At 41.0% G+C, this 17,841-nt stretch overlaps 1 protein-coding gene across 7 annotated transcripts in view; it reads right to left on the bottom strand.

The window, feature by feature from the left end:
* Window positions 1-7,027: 7,027 nt before the first annotated feature.
* Window positions 7,028-17,841, bottom strand: part of UPF2 (UPF2 regulator of nonsense mediated mRNA decay) — a 65,906-nt gene continuing 55,092 nt past the window's right edge. For all 7 annotated transcript variants that reach the window (XM_074828012.1, XM_074828008.1, XM_074828013.1 and 4 more), the window contains 2 exons: window positions 15,760-15,880; window positions 7,028-8,332 (listed from right to left, as the gene is read on the bottom strand). In XM_074828012.1, the coding sequence (XP_074684113.1) occupies window positions 8,323-8,332; window positions 15,760-15,880 (131 nt within the window). In that variant the 3' untranslated portion in view covers window positions 7,028-8,322. The remainder of the gene's footprint in view (window positions 8,333-15,759; window positions 15,881-17,841) is intronic.

Here is a 17,841-nt window from a genome sequence, read left to right as displayed (position 1 = left end):
GAAGCCACAGGAGGGATGAGGAACCGGTGTCTGCCTGGAGCAGCTCAGCTGAATTCCTGGAGAGAAGCGGACTGATCCTCCCTGACCAGGCTGACGGCCAGTTCCTCCTCCCAGGAGAGGGCTCTTCCCACCATGAGCCCCAGGAGGAAGCCAGAGCCCCCAACTCCACCTGAAGAGCTTCTCAGAGTGGAGATAAGAAAAGCCAAAGCTGCCTCTCAGTTCGCTCATGCTACTTGGTTACCTGAACTTCATTTCCATCACTCCAGGGATGCAACTTCCAGCAACTTGTAGCACTTACTGGATTAATAGAGACACCAAACCTCTCTTCAGGTGGGTTATGAAAGCCTGACACATTCATCTTGCTTCCCAGGAGAGAACATCTGATCTTTAGCTTACTATGAACAGATACGTGAGAGAGATATGTGTGTGCATATATATATATATGTATAATTTAAAAAATCAGATAGTGGGGCAGCAAGCTGGGCAGTGACACTGAGCAGCTCTGCAGCCAGGAACAGCTCTCCCTTGTAGAGCAGACATGAGCTTTGCAGGGCAGCTGGAGGGGGCTTCCAGCAATCCATTCCCTGAAGATGCAAGCAAGGACGAGCGGTGGCCCCAGTGCCAGGCACACACAGTGTGTGTGGTGTCCTGGCCCTGCTGGTGTGGAAGTTTCTGAACCCGGCTCCCTTGGAGCAGCCCCTGGCTGAGGAGAGGCGGGCGCAGTTGGTCAGTCACTGCTCTTTCAGGGCATTGCTCTTTTCCATCGGGAACTGCCCAAGACATAAGCCAAGGGTTCAGAAATTAATGTCTGTCTCCAAAGTGGGGATTATTTTATTTTATTTTATTTTATTTTATTTTATTTTATTTTATTTTATTTTATTTTATTTTATTTTACCAAATTAACCAGAAAAGAGGCTTTTAAGGGATGATTGGTGGCTACAAGTCCTAGGAAGTAGCATCAGCAAGCAGAGAACAGCAGTCCAGAGCAGGCTCCTTGGGTATCCCCAACCCCTGTATCTGCACGGGCTTTTCCTTCTGTGCAGGGAGGCAGAGCTGACAGTAGTGAGTAATGCCAACAAAATTAAGTCTCTCGTTAACACTGTTTCAGCATTTCTTCTCCCACAGCGAGCTGACTGCGGTCAGAGCAACCCAATTTGTTTGCTCACATGTATTTAGGGATGTTTCGTGCCCTGGCATACCCTGGCTGAGCCTCTGGTGCCGCTGGAGAAGGACACAGGTCTACCCTAAGCCCCGTATCATATCTGCCAGTCCCACAGAGAGGCCTTGGGTAGCACCTCTGATAGCCTCACGCACTTAAAGGCACCTGAATTTTGGTGGCTATGGATATGCAGGACACGCAGCTCCTACTACCACAACGGCGATCTTGCCCGTGACACCTTGGCAGCAGCTGAACTCACCCTAAAGGAAACACCTAGTAGCTGCTGAGGCTTCACTGATCTGATTTCCACCAACTGCAGCAGGACTTCGATGCCTCACACACAGCGTGGACATCTCAGCCCATTTTCACATGCAGGCACCTGAGCAATTTTGCATCTGTATGAGGCTTTATAGATACCAGAGGGCTTTTTTTTTTAGTGGAATCAGCAGGACCCAACACATCACTTTTTACAGCATCACTCCCTGACTGGTCACACCACCTTTGGTGTTTTCTGCATTTTAAGGTTTATCTTCCAGTTTAAATTCCTATTTTGAGGAAGAGCAGTACACAGCGGGAGACTCCTCGTGCACAGAGAGCTCAAATTCCAGCATCTGGGAGGGAAATTTGACATCTGAAATAAATGAAATATTTCAAACTCCTACAAGTAGCTCTGTCTACCCCAAAATGATGCTCCTCACCTTTATCACTGCAGGACGCTGATACTGATAGAGGCCTGGGGACAGCCGAACACCCATCAGGTGCCGTGGAGCTTGCTGGGACCAGGCAGCACTGACAGGTTTAGCGGCGCAGCTGTTTAGATGCAAAGATAACACCCTGCAGTAGGGCCTGGACTGTGATTCAGGTGATCAGCACGCTGGAACAGCACTTGACCATGCGGAGAAGTTATGGTCCATTAGGACAAGCTGCCACAAAAATCATCCCTGTGTTGTTACCAAGGGGGCTCCAGGGGCAGGAACTGTCTAGAAGTATTTTCTGCAAATAGAGCTGAGTGATGTAACCAGCCTTCAAGTACTGGGTAATTTATCAGGAGCACGCCGGTGGTGTTATTTCTCAGGGACAAATGTGGCCACACGGATTTCACACCACGTAGATAAACTCAAAGCTAGTATTTTTCCCAAAATGTCAATAACTTAAATCAAATGGATGGAGCAGAGCGTGCAGCCAGGTACCTACCACAATCACATGACCCAAACTATAGACACCCGCTGGTTTTCTCATCATGCTGCCAACCCCAGGGCTGCACCGGAGGGAGGTGGCTCACACCTGTGGAGTGTTGGGGCTGGCAGGACAGCAATGATGCTTATCTCCATTTACCTACAAAATGCTACTATCAGAACTACAAGGAACAGATGTGGGATTGCAACAAAACTACAGAGCCTCCCAAAGCTAAAAAATAATGCCAACAGCTGTATCACAGCTAAAAGGTTGGTACCTTTAGTGGAGAAGAGCATCACCAGCACCCAAAATGGCTTCCCAGGTCCCTCATGAGCATCAGGGCTGTGAAACACATTAATGAGAGTGTGATGGGTGTGTCCTTACCAAGAGAACCCTGAGGTACTACCAAAAACCTGCAAAAAAAAAAGGGGGGTAAATAAAACAAAGTTTTTAAGCTCTTGGACTGTCAACCATGACTTGTTTCCAGCAGAAAAGGTCACTCCTCTTTATTCCATGCACAACAGAATTTTTTTTCCTACAGGTAAATGTCAAAGAACAAACAAACACCAGCAAAATCTAAATTTTTAAATGTCTCAGCCATTTTTTTATTTGCCTGACAGCTTGGATCCAGGTAATGGAGGGAAGGAAGGAAGGAAGGAAGGAAGGAGTCTGTTGAACAAAACACTGTTTGTTCTTAACGATGATCATAACCACCAAGTGTTTTAATGGCACAATCATAGCCTGACAATAATAACTTAAAAGCAAAGTTTATAATTCAAACAATACGAGTAAATGTTTTGACATTTACTCACTTGTTTGATATTTGCCCAAATAGTTTCCTACTTCCAATACACTTGGAGTGGTTGGAAAAAACCTATTTATAGTTGAGTTCTGAGAAGAGACAGCAAAGTGTCGTCTCAGACGAGCATCTTCAGCAGGGCAGTGGCACGCGGCCGAGGAAAAAACGTGGTGTGGAAAAAATGAGAGATGAAGCTCAAAGGAAAAAAAAAAAAAAGTAAAAATGTTAATGTATTTATCAGGGGGCAACAGCAGGCTCAAGGTACTATTATTGTTGTATTTATTTTGAAAATACTGACTTAACCTGGCTGGCATACGTGATCTTAACACTACAGCACAACTTTTTGGGGACAATAGTAATTAGCAAGTTGGTTTACCCACTTTTTCATTTCTCTACCTTCATTTATACCTCCCGACAGAAAAGTGCACTGGCCGTTCTGATAACGAGCGTGTACTGACAGCGGCTCAGCGACCCTGCCCGGGCAGCGCCGTGCCTCTCCCGCAGCGTCGGAGGTCCTTAGGTCGGACATGCACGGACTATTAATTGCTCGCCCTCGGCCGCAGCCGGTGCTGATGCTGCTCAGCTGGGCGGGCTGGGAAGAGCGGCGCTGCCAGCCCACAAAGCCCATCCTGGGTTATTTCCCCAAGTCAGCACTTTTCAACAGCACTGCATTTACTTAAGTCAAACGCGTTCCCGTGTGAAGTAAAGAGAAGGCTGCGTCAGCGAACTGCCGGGGCTGAACACGGTAACTCCTCGCAGCTCTCATGGGGCTGCCCTGCCAAGCACACAATTGCTGCTTCACCGGAAAGGGCAAATGAAGAAAAAAACCTGAAAACTTCAGCAAATCAGGCAGTATCCACAATGCGGAGGTGTTTTTTTAAGCATTATTATATATAAAATTACATTATGCGTGGGTGCCGCGGTGTGGGTGCTTTGATGTATTTGCATATATTATCTCCATAACACAAACAGAACTGACTTCTCTAAAGGCTTGGGAAGTCAATAAAATTAGAGCAAGTCTGAAAACTCAGCAATTCACTAAAAAAAAAGTTTTATACCATTTTTAAAATTTTATCACATTACAGCATTGCAGGGTAGAAAAAGACAGCCGATCCCACCAGCTGAACTTCACAGTGTTGCCTGTGAGTACTGACATTCCCGGGTGAATCCAGCACTTTCTAATATTGGACCTTCCCAGTCACCTTGGCTCCATCCCAGAGCAAGGACTAACACAGCACCTCAGCTCAAACAGGCCTCAAGTGATGTGCTGTACATCACAGATCACAGGATGGTTTGGGGTGGAAGAGACCTTAAAGACCATCTAGTCCCAACCCCCCTGCCATGGGCTGGGACACCTTCCACTAGCCCAGGTTGCCCAAAGCCCCATCCAACCTGGCCTTGAACCCTTCCAGGGAGGGGGCAGCCACAGCTTCTCTGGGAAACCTGTGCCAGTGTTTCATCACCCTCACAGTAAAGAATTTCTTCCTTATATCTAATATAAATCTACCCTCTTTCAGTTTAAAACTGCTGCTCCTCGTCCTAGCACTACAGGCCCTGGTAAAAAGCCTCTCTCCATCTTTCTTTAAGCCCCCTTTATATATTGAAAGGCTGCAATTAGGTCTCCCTGGATCCTTCTCTTCTCCACGCTGAGCAACTCCAAGGCACAACTCGTTGGGTCCCATGGACTTACATATGTTCAGGTTCCTCAGGTGGTCACAAACCTGATCTACAGTGGGAAGGACTTCATTCCCCCAGTCCCCTGCCTTGAGTTTTAGGGGCTTGAGAGATGCAGGAGGAGATACTGCCATCGAAAACAGGCAAAAAAATTGTTCAATCATGCAACACATTATCTGGTTGTCAGCAAGCCAGGAAAAACGAGCCTCACATCAGTGAAGACGCAACTTCAAATTCCAGGACCTGACTCGAGTCCAAATTCTTTCCAGAGAACGATAAGATAACAGAGATCTTTTACACAATCAAGGATGTGAAACAATTTCTCTTTCACTACGTACATTTTCCCAGATTTAACTACTTGCTCACACGTTCGGGAATGCTGCTTTAGAAATGCTCTTTGCTAAATGCGCTTTTGACTGGAATCCCTCGAGAAACGCTCCCCAAGGAACATCCTCTCGCCCATCAAATGATTTACCCAGTGACCTGTCACACCTGCGGGTCACTGTGCTGTAGGAAAAGAGGAGCAATGGTATTAGACTGAACTTCATTAAAATGAAACATCCTGTAGCCTGGATAAAGCAGCAATATTCCTAGGTAACAGAGAAGCACTGATCAAAATATAGGTTATTCCCCTGTTCCTGTATCAAAACCAGGCTGCTCACCTGACCCTTTTAATTAAATATTCTTTAAAGGAAGCCATGCAATCCACATAGCAACAAACTGTGCAGGAATCAGGTGGCAAAACTGCTCTGCAAGCAGCAGGAGGGCAGCGAGGCACACCACCAGGATGGGGGGGGGCTAGAAAATGGAAAAGCGAATCAATAGGATGCAAACATTTTTTCAGTGTATATGCTCAACGCTGTTTCACTCACAATGATTTTTGACATAAGATTTTTATTCAGCATAACATTAGAATAATTTTTTCTAAAATTAAACTTCAAAAGGTTTCACTGAATTGTTTTTTGATTTCAGCCTGAGGTCAGGGAAATCCCCAGCTGACCCCAAACTAATTTTATAAAGATATTTCCACTGGTCCAAATTCCATCCAAGGCATTGACACATACCAAACAGAGCTGATGTGAATTCACATTTTATTTTTATGCAGTTATTCAATTTGGATAAATTAAATGCTTTTGAAACTAAGCAGCATGTTGAGAAAAGGAAGTTGACTTTAGTTTGGACCACAATTAGCTGCTTAATTTGCTATTAGGAATTGGTGGGCATTTTTCATCAGGGAAGGGAAAATTAGATTTGACCAATGGATATGGTCATACTGCTGTAGCAGACATTCCTGGAGGAGCTCGGAGTTACAAATGTGATTAATACACCCACCCATAAATTTTATGTAGAAAAAAATGAAATTAAAAGAATCACACAAGGCTTGAAACGAAGACCTGCTCTTCCTACAACATACTCCTCCTTAGAGGGCACATACCCCCCCAGCCACGGCACGGGAAGTACCTTCTCTGAGCACAGACACAACTGTACTGGAGAGAGTTGTGAAAAGGCAGCGGGGTTTGGGTGACTGCACGCTTCCAGTATACTTGCCTCCTTACAAAATGTAGAGAAACGCATCTACGTGTGATGTTATGAGAACTTCAAGCCACGCTCTGCAAACCAGAAACTGTCTGCCACCAGCCTGACCAGCGAGGTCCTCGGGGAAAAGGTGCTCCAATGATTCCAGCACTTCCCAACCCGACAGCGTGGGAATGAAGGAGCAGACCTAGAGCTGCACTTGCCGTCGTTCCTCTCTCAGTGTTCAAATTCTGTGATTAAAGAATGTAAAGTAGGCACATTGTAAAAACCTTCAATTCTTCTCTCCAAAGCATCCCTGCTTGATTTAGCTCAGGGCAGTTTTCCGGTCGGTTCACCACAGGGCTGCACAAGCCCCGGGTCTGCACAGCACGAAGGGGGAAGAGGGAGCTGCCGCAGGCAGGTGAGGCCGTGTTGAAGTCGCTCCTTTCAGAGGCACCATCTGCACAGGACAGCTTAATGATCATCTCAAGTTTCACGACTCTTTGCTAAACAGCAAGAAAAACTTACATTTACTAAGCGTGCTTCAAGTGTGTTTCTTGGGGCAGAAATCCCCCCGTTTTGGTAAAATGTCATCTATTTTTATGTTGCTTGTACAAAGCACTGTCCGAGCTACAGCCCCACAACACAAACTCTTCAAAACATCATTTCGAAGAACAAAGTCGACGTTAAGAGACAGACACCAATTCTAAATTACAACACTTTATTGCAGCATTGGCAAAGGTCAGATTTCTGAAGCTGGTGAAGATCGGGCGGCATTTCTGTATGAAATGTTACAATTTTACAAGTCTCTTTTCCTACATGCAGAAACAAAAAACAGTGGTAAAAAGGATTTTAAAAGAGCTAGAAAAAAGAATTATTAGTAACATACAGATGGGCTCCTTAACTCAATTAACTACCTCTACCTGAACGCAAACAAAAAAACTATGCTAATAAATAACAGATTGTCAGAAACAGACCAAGAAACCTCATTTCTACTTAGAAAAAAATAAAAATTCTACTTGTTTCCAGACTTAAATCTTTTTTTTTTTTTTAAACTTTTTGTTTGTTTGTTTCTTTTAATAGACACAGAGGCTTATCAACCCATGAAGATCAACAAAAATATTTGGATCCACTCCTTGACATCCTCCTGTTATGCTGACTGGCACATTTTGGTTTTCAATGATACATACAATGGGCTCAACTATATCCCTGTCCTTAGGCTGGTGTCAGGCTGTTCCAAGCAGTACGAGTCAACACCCTGTGTTAATCAACTTCACATTCTATTTTAAACCTTAGCAGACATTTTACCTCCTTGGCTCTTAAGTTTTTCACCCCTCCCCACTCCCCACCCCCTCTTCCTTGCTCATCTGGCAGCAAAAGGCTGTTTCTTAACCAAAAACTTTCTCGCTGAGGAGTGTTTGATAAGAAGTTATCCTATGTGTCAGGGTTTTCTTTTAGATTTCACCATTTGCTCTACATTTTTCTACTGTAGATTTGCAGCCCCCAAAGAATCTCCTTCCAACACAAAGTGCTCAATTCGGAGAGAACGTAACTTCCACCAAGTTTAGAACGTTGTTCTCCCACATACTGAGCTGTCAAAGACCCTTTCCATTCCAGTGTAATCCATCTGAATTTCAGGTTGATCTTTGTTTTCACCAAGCTGCTCACTGGTCAAGTTAACCATCTCATTCATTTACTTCTGCTCTTATGAGAAAATTAACCCTCAATGCGGTTCCCATAACAAAAAGCGCTTTTTTTTTTTTTTTTTTTTTTTTGGTAGGCCATGACTGGAAGCTTCCACTTGTTCTGTGTGGGGTTGGGGGGAAGAGGGGAGGCTGTTGTTTCTGCCCCACGGCCCCAGCCTGTCCCAGGTTTCGATTCTGAACGCTCTAGACTGACATGCTGAGATGTGTCCACTGCTCTCATTTAATCGCTGGAGGACTCCACTATCCACAACATCAGAGATACAGGACCTAATGAAATGACACTTGCTGTTGGATCAACGTCTCCTGAGAAAAGAAAGGAGAAAAGAAATAGTTTACTATGAGATATCCAATACTACGCAGGTTCACCACCACTGAAATCAACTGCTAGTGATTTTGATATTCTTTTACGCTCTACATATTAAAGTTACATATTTCTGTTATCTGCACAAATTTTTCAAGAGACCACATCAGACAAAAGAAGGTAAATAATCTATATCAGGAAAAAGTTCCCTACACAATCTCAGTAGATGAATCTATAATTGTTCAGAAATAGCTGCCTTATCCTCCCAGATGAGATGCTAAACTACTGAAGTGCACAGCTGACTTGTGAATGTTGAAATACAAGTTATTTTAGATAGTTTTCATCCTTTTGTGCAGTTTCTTAACATTTAGAAGTATGGCAGAAATGTTAGAGAGGGCTTCCTAGAGTCAAATAACTGTTTAGAACATTTTTAGGGTCAACATTTGTATTAAAATCTTCAATCATCCCTCATCCATGAAAAACATGTTCCTACCCAGAGAAAGCCCAGATTCAACAAGACCAGAGTAACCTAGTAGTAGCGCTAATCCAGTACCACTGACTTCAGCACAACTGCCAGTTACTATATCTGGGCTGGTTTTCAGTTAATTTTTAGACTGCAAATTAAACTTTAGTAGTACAAAGCAAAAAAATTAGACATTTACAATTACAAGATGGCTCCAGGGCTACACACTCAAGTCAAAAAAACCAGTTCATGTTTCTTTACATAGTGCATAAACCTCAAGCATTTGTTGAACAGTAATTTAATCTAAACCTAGTTTTTATTGAAAATCTTGCAAAAAGAATGTCACAAGTGTGTTAACTGAACACAGTGACTCCGCATGTCTTGTAACAGATAAAGCTTTCACAGTAATTCTGTATTCTTGTGTAGTGCTTTGTTTTGTTATCCAGTATTTGTGTATTTTATTTAAACACACTGTATAATTTTGCCATGAAGTACTGAGCTGATGCATCACTAGAACTTACTGCAGAATTGCTCCTGTTACTTGGTTTTAACCATCTTGTTAGTGTTATGCAATACAATATTGCAATTCCCTGTGGCACAGTCGATATCAGGAACATGGGTTATGTGGTTGCAAAAGAAAGGAACTTGAATTTTAATAGATTTAGTAGAATGAGATTTCACTTGCAGAATGTTACATCTGAGAAGAGAGTTCAAACATCAGTGAATTGCAGAACCATGCTTAGCTCTCCACCTCCCTTTACAAAAATAATTCTACTACTGATGGGGAGAAGGGCTAGCACTAGCTGCATGTATCCAACTTCATAAAAATCACTCTCATCCAAACCAGCAGCTGCCACGGCGTGTTGGCGGCAGGTAAGGCAGAGTAAGCAGTGTTTCAGTGGATTACAGCAAGGGGCTGCTGGTCAAAATCTTAGTAGTCGTTTTACCAAAACCAGGTATTTCAAAGACATTTCTCTCCAAACTAGTAAACTTGATCCAAACCTGTATTTGGCAAGGTCAAACTCAGTGCATAGCTGTAATTAAACCTCTTGAACTATTTGTGCAAAATGGATCAATTTTTTGCCATCTACTCCCCCACCCCCCTTCCCGCTACCACCACAGTTATTAATTTGTATAAAAATCCTACAGTCAGCTTCTCAACGCCATTGCGTGAGTATTAATGCTGCCTACATCCTCCAGTGATGGAGGAACACTCAGATACACTTTTACCTGACCATGGCTAGAGTAGAAAACTGGAACTTGCAAAAAACGTACAGAAACATCGCAACATAGTATAGGCTAGGAAATAATCACAAATCCATTGCACATGTGAAGTTGGAAGAATCTAAGTCAGCAAGACAACATTATGGCTTAAATTGAAACGTGCCCAGGAGAATATATGAAATCAAGTCCTTTCCGCACAGTGTTAACATCACAAGATCACGAAAAGTTCTTATTATTAACATGCGAGATCTTTGAAATTAAATTTCACACTTCTCCCTCATCCCTTCATGTCCTCCATCAATCCACAATGCTCTATGCATTTCTGAAGTACTCCATTTCCTCACAAATTTCAGGCACCTTCCTTCTCCAAGTACCTCCTCTCAAAGCTCACTTGCTGCTTTACTTTTCACGACTAAGCTCAGCTTTGGTGCTCTCCGTTCTCTCTCTCCCCCCTAATCACATTAACCAAAACCAGGAACATGAAATAGAAATACAACGAACATCTGGAATTTATTTTTCTGGTTTGAACATAATGCTTTTTCACGAACAGGTCTTTTCTTTGTATGCCTTATTCTGCTGAATGCATTTTCTTGCTTTCAGATGCAAGAGCTTAAGAGGGGAGGACAGATCTTAAAAGTGGAAAACAGCCTCTGAAGTTCAAACTCCTGCTCTGAACTATTGCCTGCACGGAGAGCAGAGAGAACTTACGGAGACCAATCTTTGCTTTCAGCTCTCCTCCCACAAAACCAGCCCTGGAGAATAAACAGTACATACACATTCCTGCACACTGGCGAGAGAAGAAAAATACTGGAGAGTACTAACTTAAGTCCTGGGAAACTTAAATTCAAGTACTTGTCATGCCACAGTCAGCTTCTTTCCTGTCTCATAGATCTATGGAATGGGACAAAACATCACTTGTCTTCCCCATGGGAGGAACATTCTATATTCTGTAGAATGTTATCTAGCAATTTTGTATTGAAAAAACGGTAGCACTGGATTTTAAATAGCTATTATCAATTTAGCTGTGTAAGAATATATTCTCTGGAACAATCATATTTCACAATGTGTGTTTCTGGACTAATAAAATACTAAGTCTCCCTGATCATTTCCTAACAAATCTGAATTATCAACTTCCATACTGTAAACATCATAGATTTAAGTTTAAAAAAAAAAAATTGAAGTCATTGAGTACTCAAAGCAGGCTATTATCAGGAAGGTGTTTTGAGGATTGGTAGTTAGGTTCCAGAGAGCCACAAAGTTGCAGGGGTTTTTGTTTGGGTTATTACTATTATTTATATTGAAACAACTTTTTTAAGCTAAGAGTCTTTATAAATGAGCATGTTAATAAATAAAATCTTGCCTTCCTTCCCCTCTAAACTATAACTGCGATCAGGTCTCTCTCCACATTTGGTGAGACTTGCACCTACATTTGCAGAGCCCAACAAGCACCATATTGCCAAGACAAACACACAAGGATCTGGCTTTTCTTATTCTTTTCTGTTCGGTTCCAGTGCAGTCTACCAAAAGAAGCTGCAGGATTTGGAACTGCCCCCCTCCATATTCCCACCCTGCGCTTTCCTCCCACAAAACAGCTGAAAAGGAGGTTTGCCCTTCTCTGCCGGGTTTGTCTGAACGGTTTTCATGGGAGACTACGCTCGTGCGTGTATGTAGCAAGGAAAAGGATGTAGTACAGGATCAAGAATGACAACTGAGAAAAGATCAAGATTTAAATACTGGTGAAAAAGATGGCAAAGAGTAAGGTGAACTGAGCTAGCACGCAATTAAATAGAGCACTGAATTTTTTAGTATTTATGGTATCTAGAATGTGAAGAAAGGAGCCATTTCATCATAAAAATCCCTGAAGCAAGAACAAAATATTACTGCTAAAGTGACGACCTCTCAATTTTTTTGAAAAGAATACAAGAGATCATTGAAAATGACAACTAAGGATTTCAAAAGCAGCATGATGAACCAAGGGATAGATTTGTCAGTTCTAGACAGTGCCACACCAACACCCAAGAGTCTGTCTAGTTTGAGAAAGTTACAATGATAGTGTACAAAAATCAGCTAGACTGAGGCAAACAGAAATTGGATTTAGGCTGCCCAAGACTTCTGGTATGACAGTAAGAAATTAATTCAAAGCTTCAAAATATAATATTCATCAATACATCAACTACATAGCGGGTGATGTATGAAGTGTTTGTCCAGCAGCTGAAAAAGGAAATGATGTTAAATTCACCTTTTTCTTTATTATCCATACTTGGATTTTTCAGCATTAATGGAATACTCTTTATTATGAGAATATTTAGTTAATAAAATCCTAGCATCCTGTTATTACCTTTATGCTTAATTTTTCTTTATTAAATGGGTTAAAGAGAAATAAGAGTCGGATGCAAATAGGAGACCTAAAATTACTAATCAACTTCAATATGATTTGGTTCGTCAGCTTACATCTGCATCCCAGGAGGCCTTTTGGCACAGACGAGTCTTCTTTCTTTACTATACTTTCAAAACAGCAGTGAGTTTTGATGTTACTGCTTTTAAAAAGGAGAGGTTTAACAAGTTAGAAGACTCCTAGGGAAGGCCCGCTTCTCTATAGTCAAAATTTCTCACTGCAATTCTTTCTTCTTTCTTGGTAATCAATGTTTTTAAACATATGTGTGTATTTACATTTCACTTTATGAGCAAGCCACTTAATGGATCTCAATCCTCTTTAAACAAAGGAGAAATATTTTTTTGAAGTGAGAGGCTGTTCTCCAGAACCGTAAAAGAATATTTTCATGATAATCCCATCACTGAAAAAATTACTTCTGTAAGTTTTGTGTTTCCTGAAGGTATCAGTTTAACAGCTTGATAGCCAAAGTCCTCTTTTAATACACAAATGCTACAGAACTGGAGGCAAGAGTGAAAATTGTTGCCTTCCCAGTTCTGCTGAAGCAAATCAAGGAAGCCTACTTTTAATGGAGTCGCAGTGAATTATCTTTAAGGCCAATCAGCCTTAAATGTGTGAGTCCCAGAAAGAATCTCCTCCTTGCAGTATTAGCAGGTCTTAAAACCCGAGGCTGTACAAGAGGTGATTACAAATAAACAGCAAGAAACTCAGATTTTTGATCCAGCATTTTGCACATGCTAAATAGTAAGAAAACTGACAAAGCCTGTAAATCTCACTGCATTTAATACAGAAAAAGGACATTAATAGATAACAAATAAAGTAAACACTCCAAAAGATTTATCTTGTTTTTGAACAAAATGCATGCTGTATAACTATAGCCACTAATTTGTCCTTCCATCTACTGTGGGTTTATCACAGGCAAAGGAGGCAACACATTTGTGGGTGGTTTTGGGTTTTTTGCTTTTGTTCTGGTTTAGCACCCCACTAGACCAAAACAGAATCACAGAAAAATTCAGGTTCCAAGGGCCCTCTGGAAGTCATCTAGTCTCACTGCAAAGTGAGATCCAGTTGTTCCAAGGCCAAAAACATACGAGAGAAGCCAGTGCTGCATTCACTAATTGTTCAATCAGTCATTACGACAGGTAGATTTGGATTTAGCTTTCTAAAAAGATATTCGAAACATTTTGCTTAGCAACATAGAAGTAAAAACACCAAATCGATTTCTCTACTCTTAACACTACTTGAAATGCCAGAAAGTCCTCATCCCAACATTATCAGAACCTGTCAGATTGTACATTACAATGGCATCAACCAGATTTACTTGCTCAGATTATCCCTAACCTCAAGAAATTTAAATTTAGAAGTTTCATACCTTAAAGTAACATACATTACTGTTTCCAATAAATTTGAGTTACTATTGCAAGAAAACATATTAGTCTTCTTCATACACAAAGAAGAAACAACCCAACACAGCTCACTCATCACGTAAGTGATAGCATCTGTAATCACACAAATTGGTTCTACCACGTAGGAAAGAGAAAACTTCAAACAGATACTAAAATTAATAGCTCCTATTTGTTCCCAGCAAGTAGGAAGATACATGGACTTCAAAGTCCATGGGGTAACTTCTTAACTAACACATGAAGGGTAGTTTGGGCAGAGAGACTGCAGTTCACCCTTCAAAGTCAAAGACAATCTTCAATACACACTATAAATCAGAAGCTCTAAAAACACAAGCGACAGACAATCTATACCAGAAGTGATAAGCCATTGGTGGACCCAGAGTCTCCAACAAATAAATCTCTGCTTAAACGGCTTTCAGTGGGGATTAAGAAAAGTAACATTCCCTTACCACAGGCTAGGATGGCTCAACTGATGCATGACTGCAAACCTGAGCACGGCACTATACAACAAATAAAAGATGCCTGCTAAAACAAACTTCCCGGTCCCTGCTTTAAGGAGTTTACAGATTAAAAGGAACAAAGAGTAAATTATATAATGCAAAACTACATCAAACTTGCAAGTGCATGGCACAGCGATTTGAACAAGCAAACACTACTTAAACTGTTCACTGGACAATGTCTGACCTAGTTTACAGTAAAGTCCTAAACTATATTTTCCCTAAAACATTTGAAAATAAAAAGCTTTCAAAATAACTGCATTAAAAAAAGATGTGTAAATATCACACCTACTGGTCTGGCTGCTATGTTTAAAGAGTAACTGCAGTGTGCTCCTTCCACAGGTTGCAAAGCATTTGGGAGAGATCACTGAAAGAAGACTGCATAGTCATTTATGAAACACCTGCAAGCATTACAGCAGTTCAGTGTAACTGAATAGTTTGTATTTCTATGACAGTATTAGGCCAGTGACACGAAAAAGCTAAACGGACAGCACTGTTCATTTTACTGAATTATAGCTGGTTAATTTTTTTTAAAAAAATTATTTTAAAATGCAGTCTGTTTTCAGAAAAGAGAGCTTTCTTTATACAAGCAGTATCTGTATAGGGTCTCAGTGGAACGAGTGATGATCAGGAAGTTACAAAATGCCTATAAAAAATGTACCAGAAAGAAGTTAGCAATGTTACTGTAACACAGGATTATTACATTACGTTAACTTATTTCTAGTTTACAAAGACGGACGCATTACTAGGTGAACTCTTTCTTCCCCCTCGCTGCTCCCATCTATCCACCTCCAAAATTTACTTGCAATGAAGAGAGAAACATGAAAGCAGTCTGCATTTCACCTGAAACTCTTGTCTATTCAAGTTTGTGCTGCAGGGTTGATTTAATGGTTTATTTGCAAGCTTATTCTGAGTGAGAAGAGACACATGGAGGTATATTAAAGCAGTAGAATGGACTATAAGGCAATCCAGAATGGTTCTGTTCATGTTAATACTGTTTTTGGTATGCTCTTGCACACCATAAATCTAATGTTCTCCTCCCCTCTCCCCACCTTTACTTTCTTTCCATTCAGGCTTCAAATACAGAGCTATGGCTCACAAATTCACCAAAATGAAAAAGCACAACAGGAATTTCTCTAAATATTTTTTAGCATCTTCCCCTCCTCTCACTGAGAAAGCAAACTTGCATCTTTTCCCCTATAAGAGGTTCAGACTACCAGCCATTTCACAACTAAAAAATAACCCTCTGGCTTCCAAACCTCTGTCAAGGACGTATTTACAGACACCATGTTAGAAGCACAAAGCTGCTCAGTATTTTAACAGAATGTTTTAGAATAGAAAAACTACTAACAAATGCACTTGCACTACGCAGATCATTATCTATTTCAATTGTGAAGGTAATTACTTGCCTAGAACCAGAATTACCACATTTAAAGGAAGATTGTCCTACCTCCCACCAGTTTTAAAGATTAGATCTGCATTAGGTGCTCCCTTCGGATGCTGGTAACGAGGCCGTCGTTCACGGTTAGTATTTGCTGGAGCTGGACGCTGTGCCAGAGACTGCAACATTTCTGTAATTTTGTACAGAAGAAAGTTAAACACATTTTCTATGCATCTCTTTAAAGAGGAATTTACACAAGTACATTCGCTGCCATATAGTGAAAAAAGACACCTTATTTACGCTTTGCTATATTTTAGGGTTAACACTCCTCAAGTTATTCCACAACAGCTAATTTTTAAAAAGTTAAAGCATAGACAGCTTTGACAAATCCAAGCTACCCCATAATATGAACTTGCATTTCCAGATGTTCTTGAAGAAGGAACTGCCAACAGTGGTTTTCATCACAGGTGCTCAAAGAAAGGAGCTGTGACCTTTTCTTTCTAAACATATCAGCCACCACTTTATCAATGATCAGGGACAAAACTTCACACCAGTATGAGACGCCACAACATTAAACTACCCTGAAATAGTAACAATTGGACAATGTTGATGCCAATTAAAGACTCAGCAAGAAACTTGTCCTAAAATTAGGCACTGAAAAGTCAGGTATTTAAGTCTAAGCTAGCCATAATAGGATCCTTTTACAGAGAAGACAGGCAGCTGAAGAGGGTGACTCAACTGACCTACATTACACCCGCTCTCCCATGGATGGAGTTTTTCACTTTATGATCAGAGAGAAGAAATAGGTGGGTGCAGGAAGAAGCCTATATTATCCAGCTTAGCCCTGGACATCCAACTTTTGGGCAGTTTAAACTAGGTAAGTATTGTATTTTGGCACTGGGTAAAACTTCATTTCTAACATTTCATTTCATTTTTTAAATTATAATAAATGGCTCTTTATCAGGCTAAGTTAATGGTTATTAAGTACCCAATACAATTACAAATACATCATAGGAACTTCCACATAACCTCTGCCCATTATGTTAGTGCATCTAATGGAAAGTATTTCTGACAGTCCACCTGTGCAAGAGTCTACATTACTCAGCAATCAGACAGATGAAATAAATGAATGGGAAAAGTGGAATAAGCTGTTAAACCGATTATGTTTGAAAGTCTGCTCTGTCTGGTTCTCCAACCTCTCGTAATCTCATTGGAGACACATACCCATCATCTGCTAGAAGCAAACTTCCATGCCCTCACAGTGACTTGCATAGGGCAAAACTGGAGACTCTAATGAGATTCTCTTGCCATTTACAAAATGCACGTGAAGCTTTCGGTAAATTATCCACCCAATCTTTGAGAAACTGGAAAACTGTGAATGATTTAATATACAATATTGGTGTCAACAGTTAATAAACTATGTATTCTTGCTCTGTATACTCCCCTTATCAACACCTGGAAAAGGCAAGGCAAGGCAAGCCATTCAACACAACAGTCCACTTTTGTAAACATCATGAAATAACATCCTTCAAAACAATTCTGCATGCCAGGAGCGATCTCTGTTGGCAATGATGAGACCCGGGAAAAAATAAGAAGAGATCATGGCACATTGCCAGTCAGGTGCTAGAAGCAAGCAATGAATGAGCAAGTATGTGCATGCCTGTCTCTTCTGTTTTCCACACTGTAGAGGTGAAAGAAAATACCAGGGTTTGTGAAAAGTCGGTAACTGAGAACTTGAGTAGTTGAGAAAATAACAGAGGGAAGAAATCACAAGGGAGCACAATGTATTAGCTAGGCTAAAGGCATGTCACCCATCTTTGGTTTTAGTGAAGGAAAATAATCTACGCAGAAAAATACTAGTCTAAATTAGAGTCACCCAGTGGCTAGTATTTCTTTAAAATTGTCTGTAATGCTAAAGGTTGCTGAAGTATTAAATAATTATCTGATACTACTTTGAAGTACATTGGTGAATTTTCATCTATTAGCTACCCTGCACAGATGGAAAAACCAAATGTACATTGGTTATCAACCCCAAGGCACTCTTCCAGAAATGGAGACTTCTTCCTGCCTTGGTAACTTCAAAGCCTGAAACAGAAATTTAAAACCAACTGTTTCTTTCAGTGGTACATACTAACTTGTTACAGGCAAGCT

This window comes from Strix aluco, chromosome 5 (assembly GCF_031877795.1).
Source record: "Strix aluco isolate bStrAlu1 chromosome 5, bStrAlu1.hap1, whole genome shotgun sequence".
NCBI classification, from domain to species: domain Eukaryota; kingdom Metazoa; phylum Chordata; class Aves; order Strigiformes; family Strigidae; genus Strix; species Strix aluco.
This window is presented reverse-complemented; position numbering and strand designations above follow the sequence as displayed.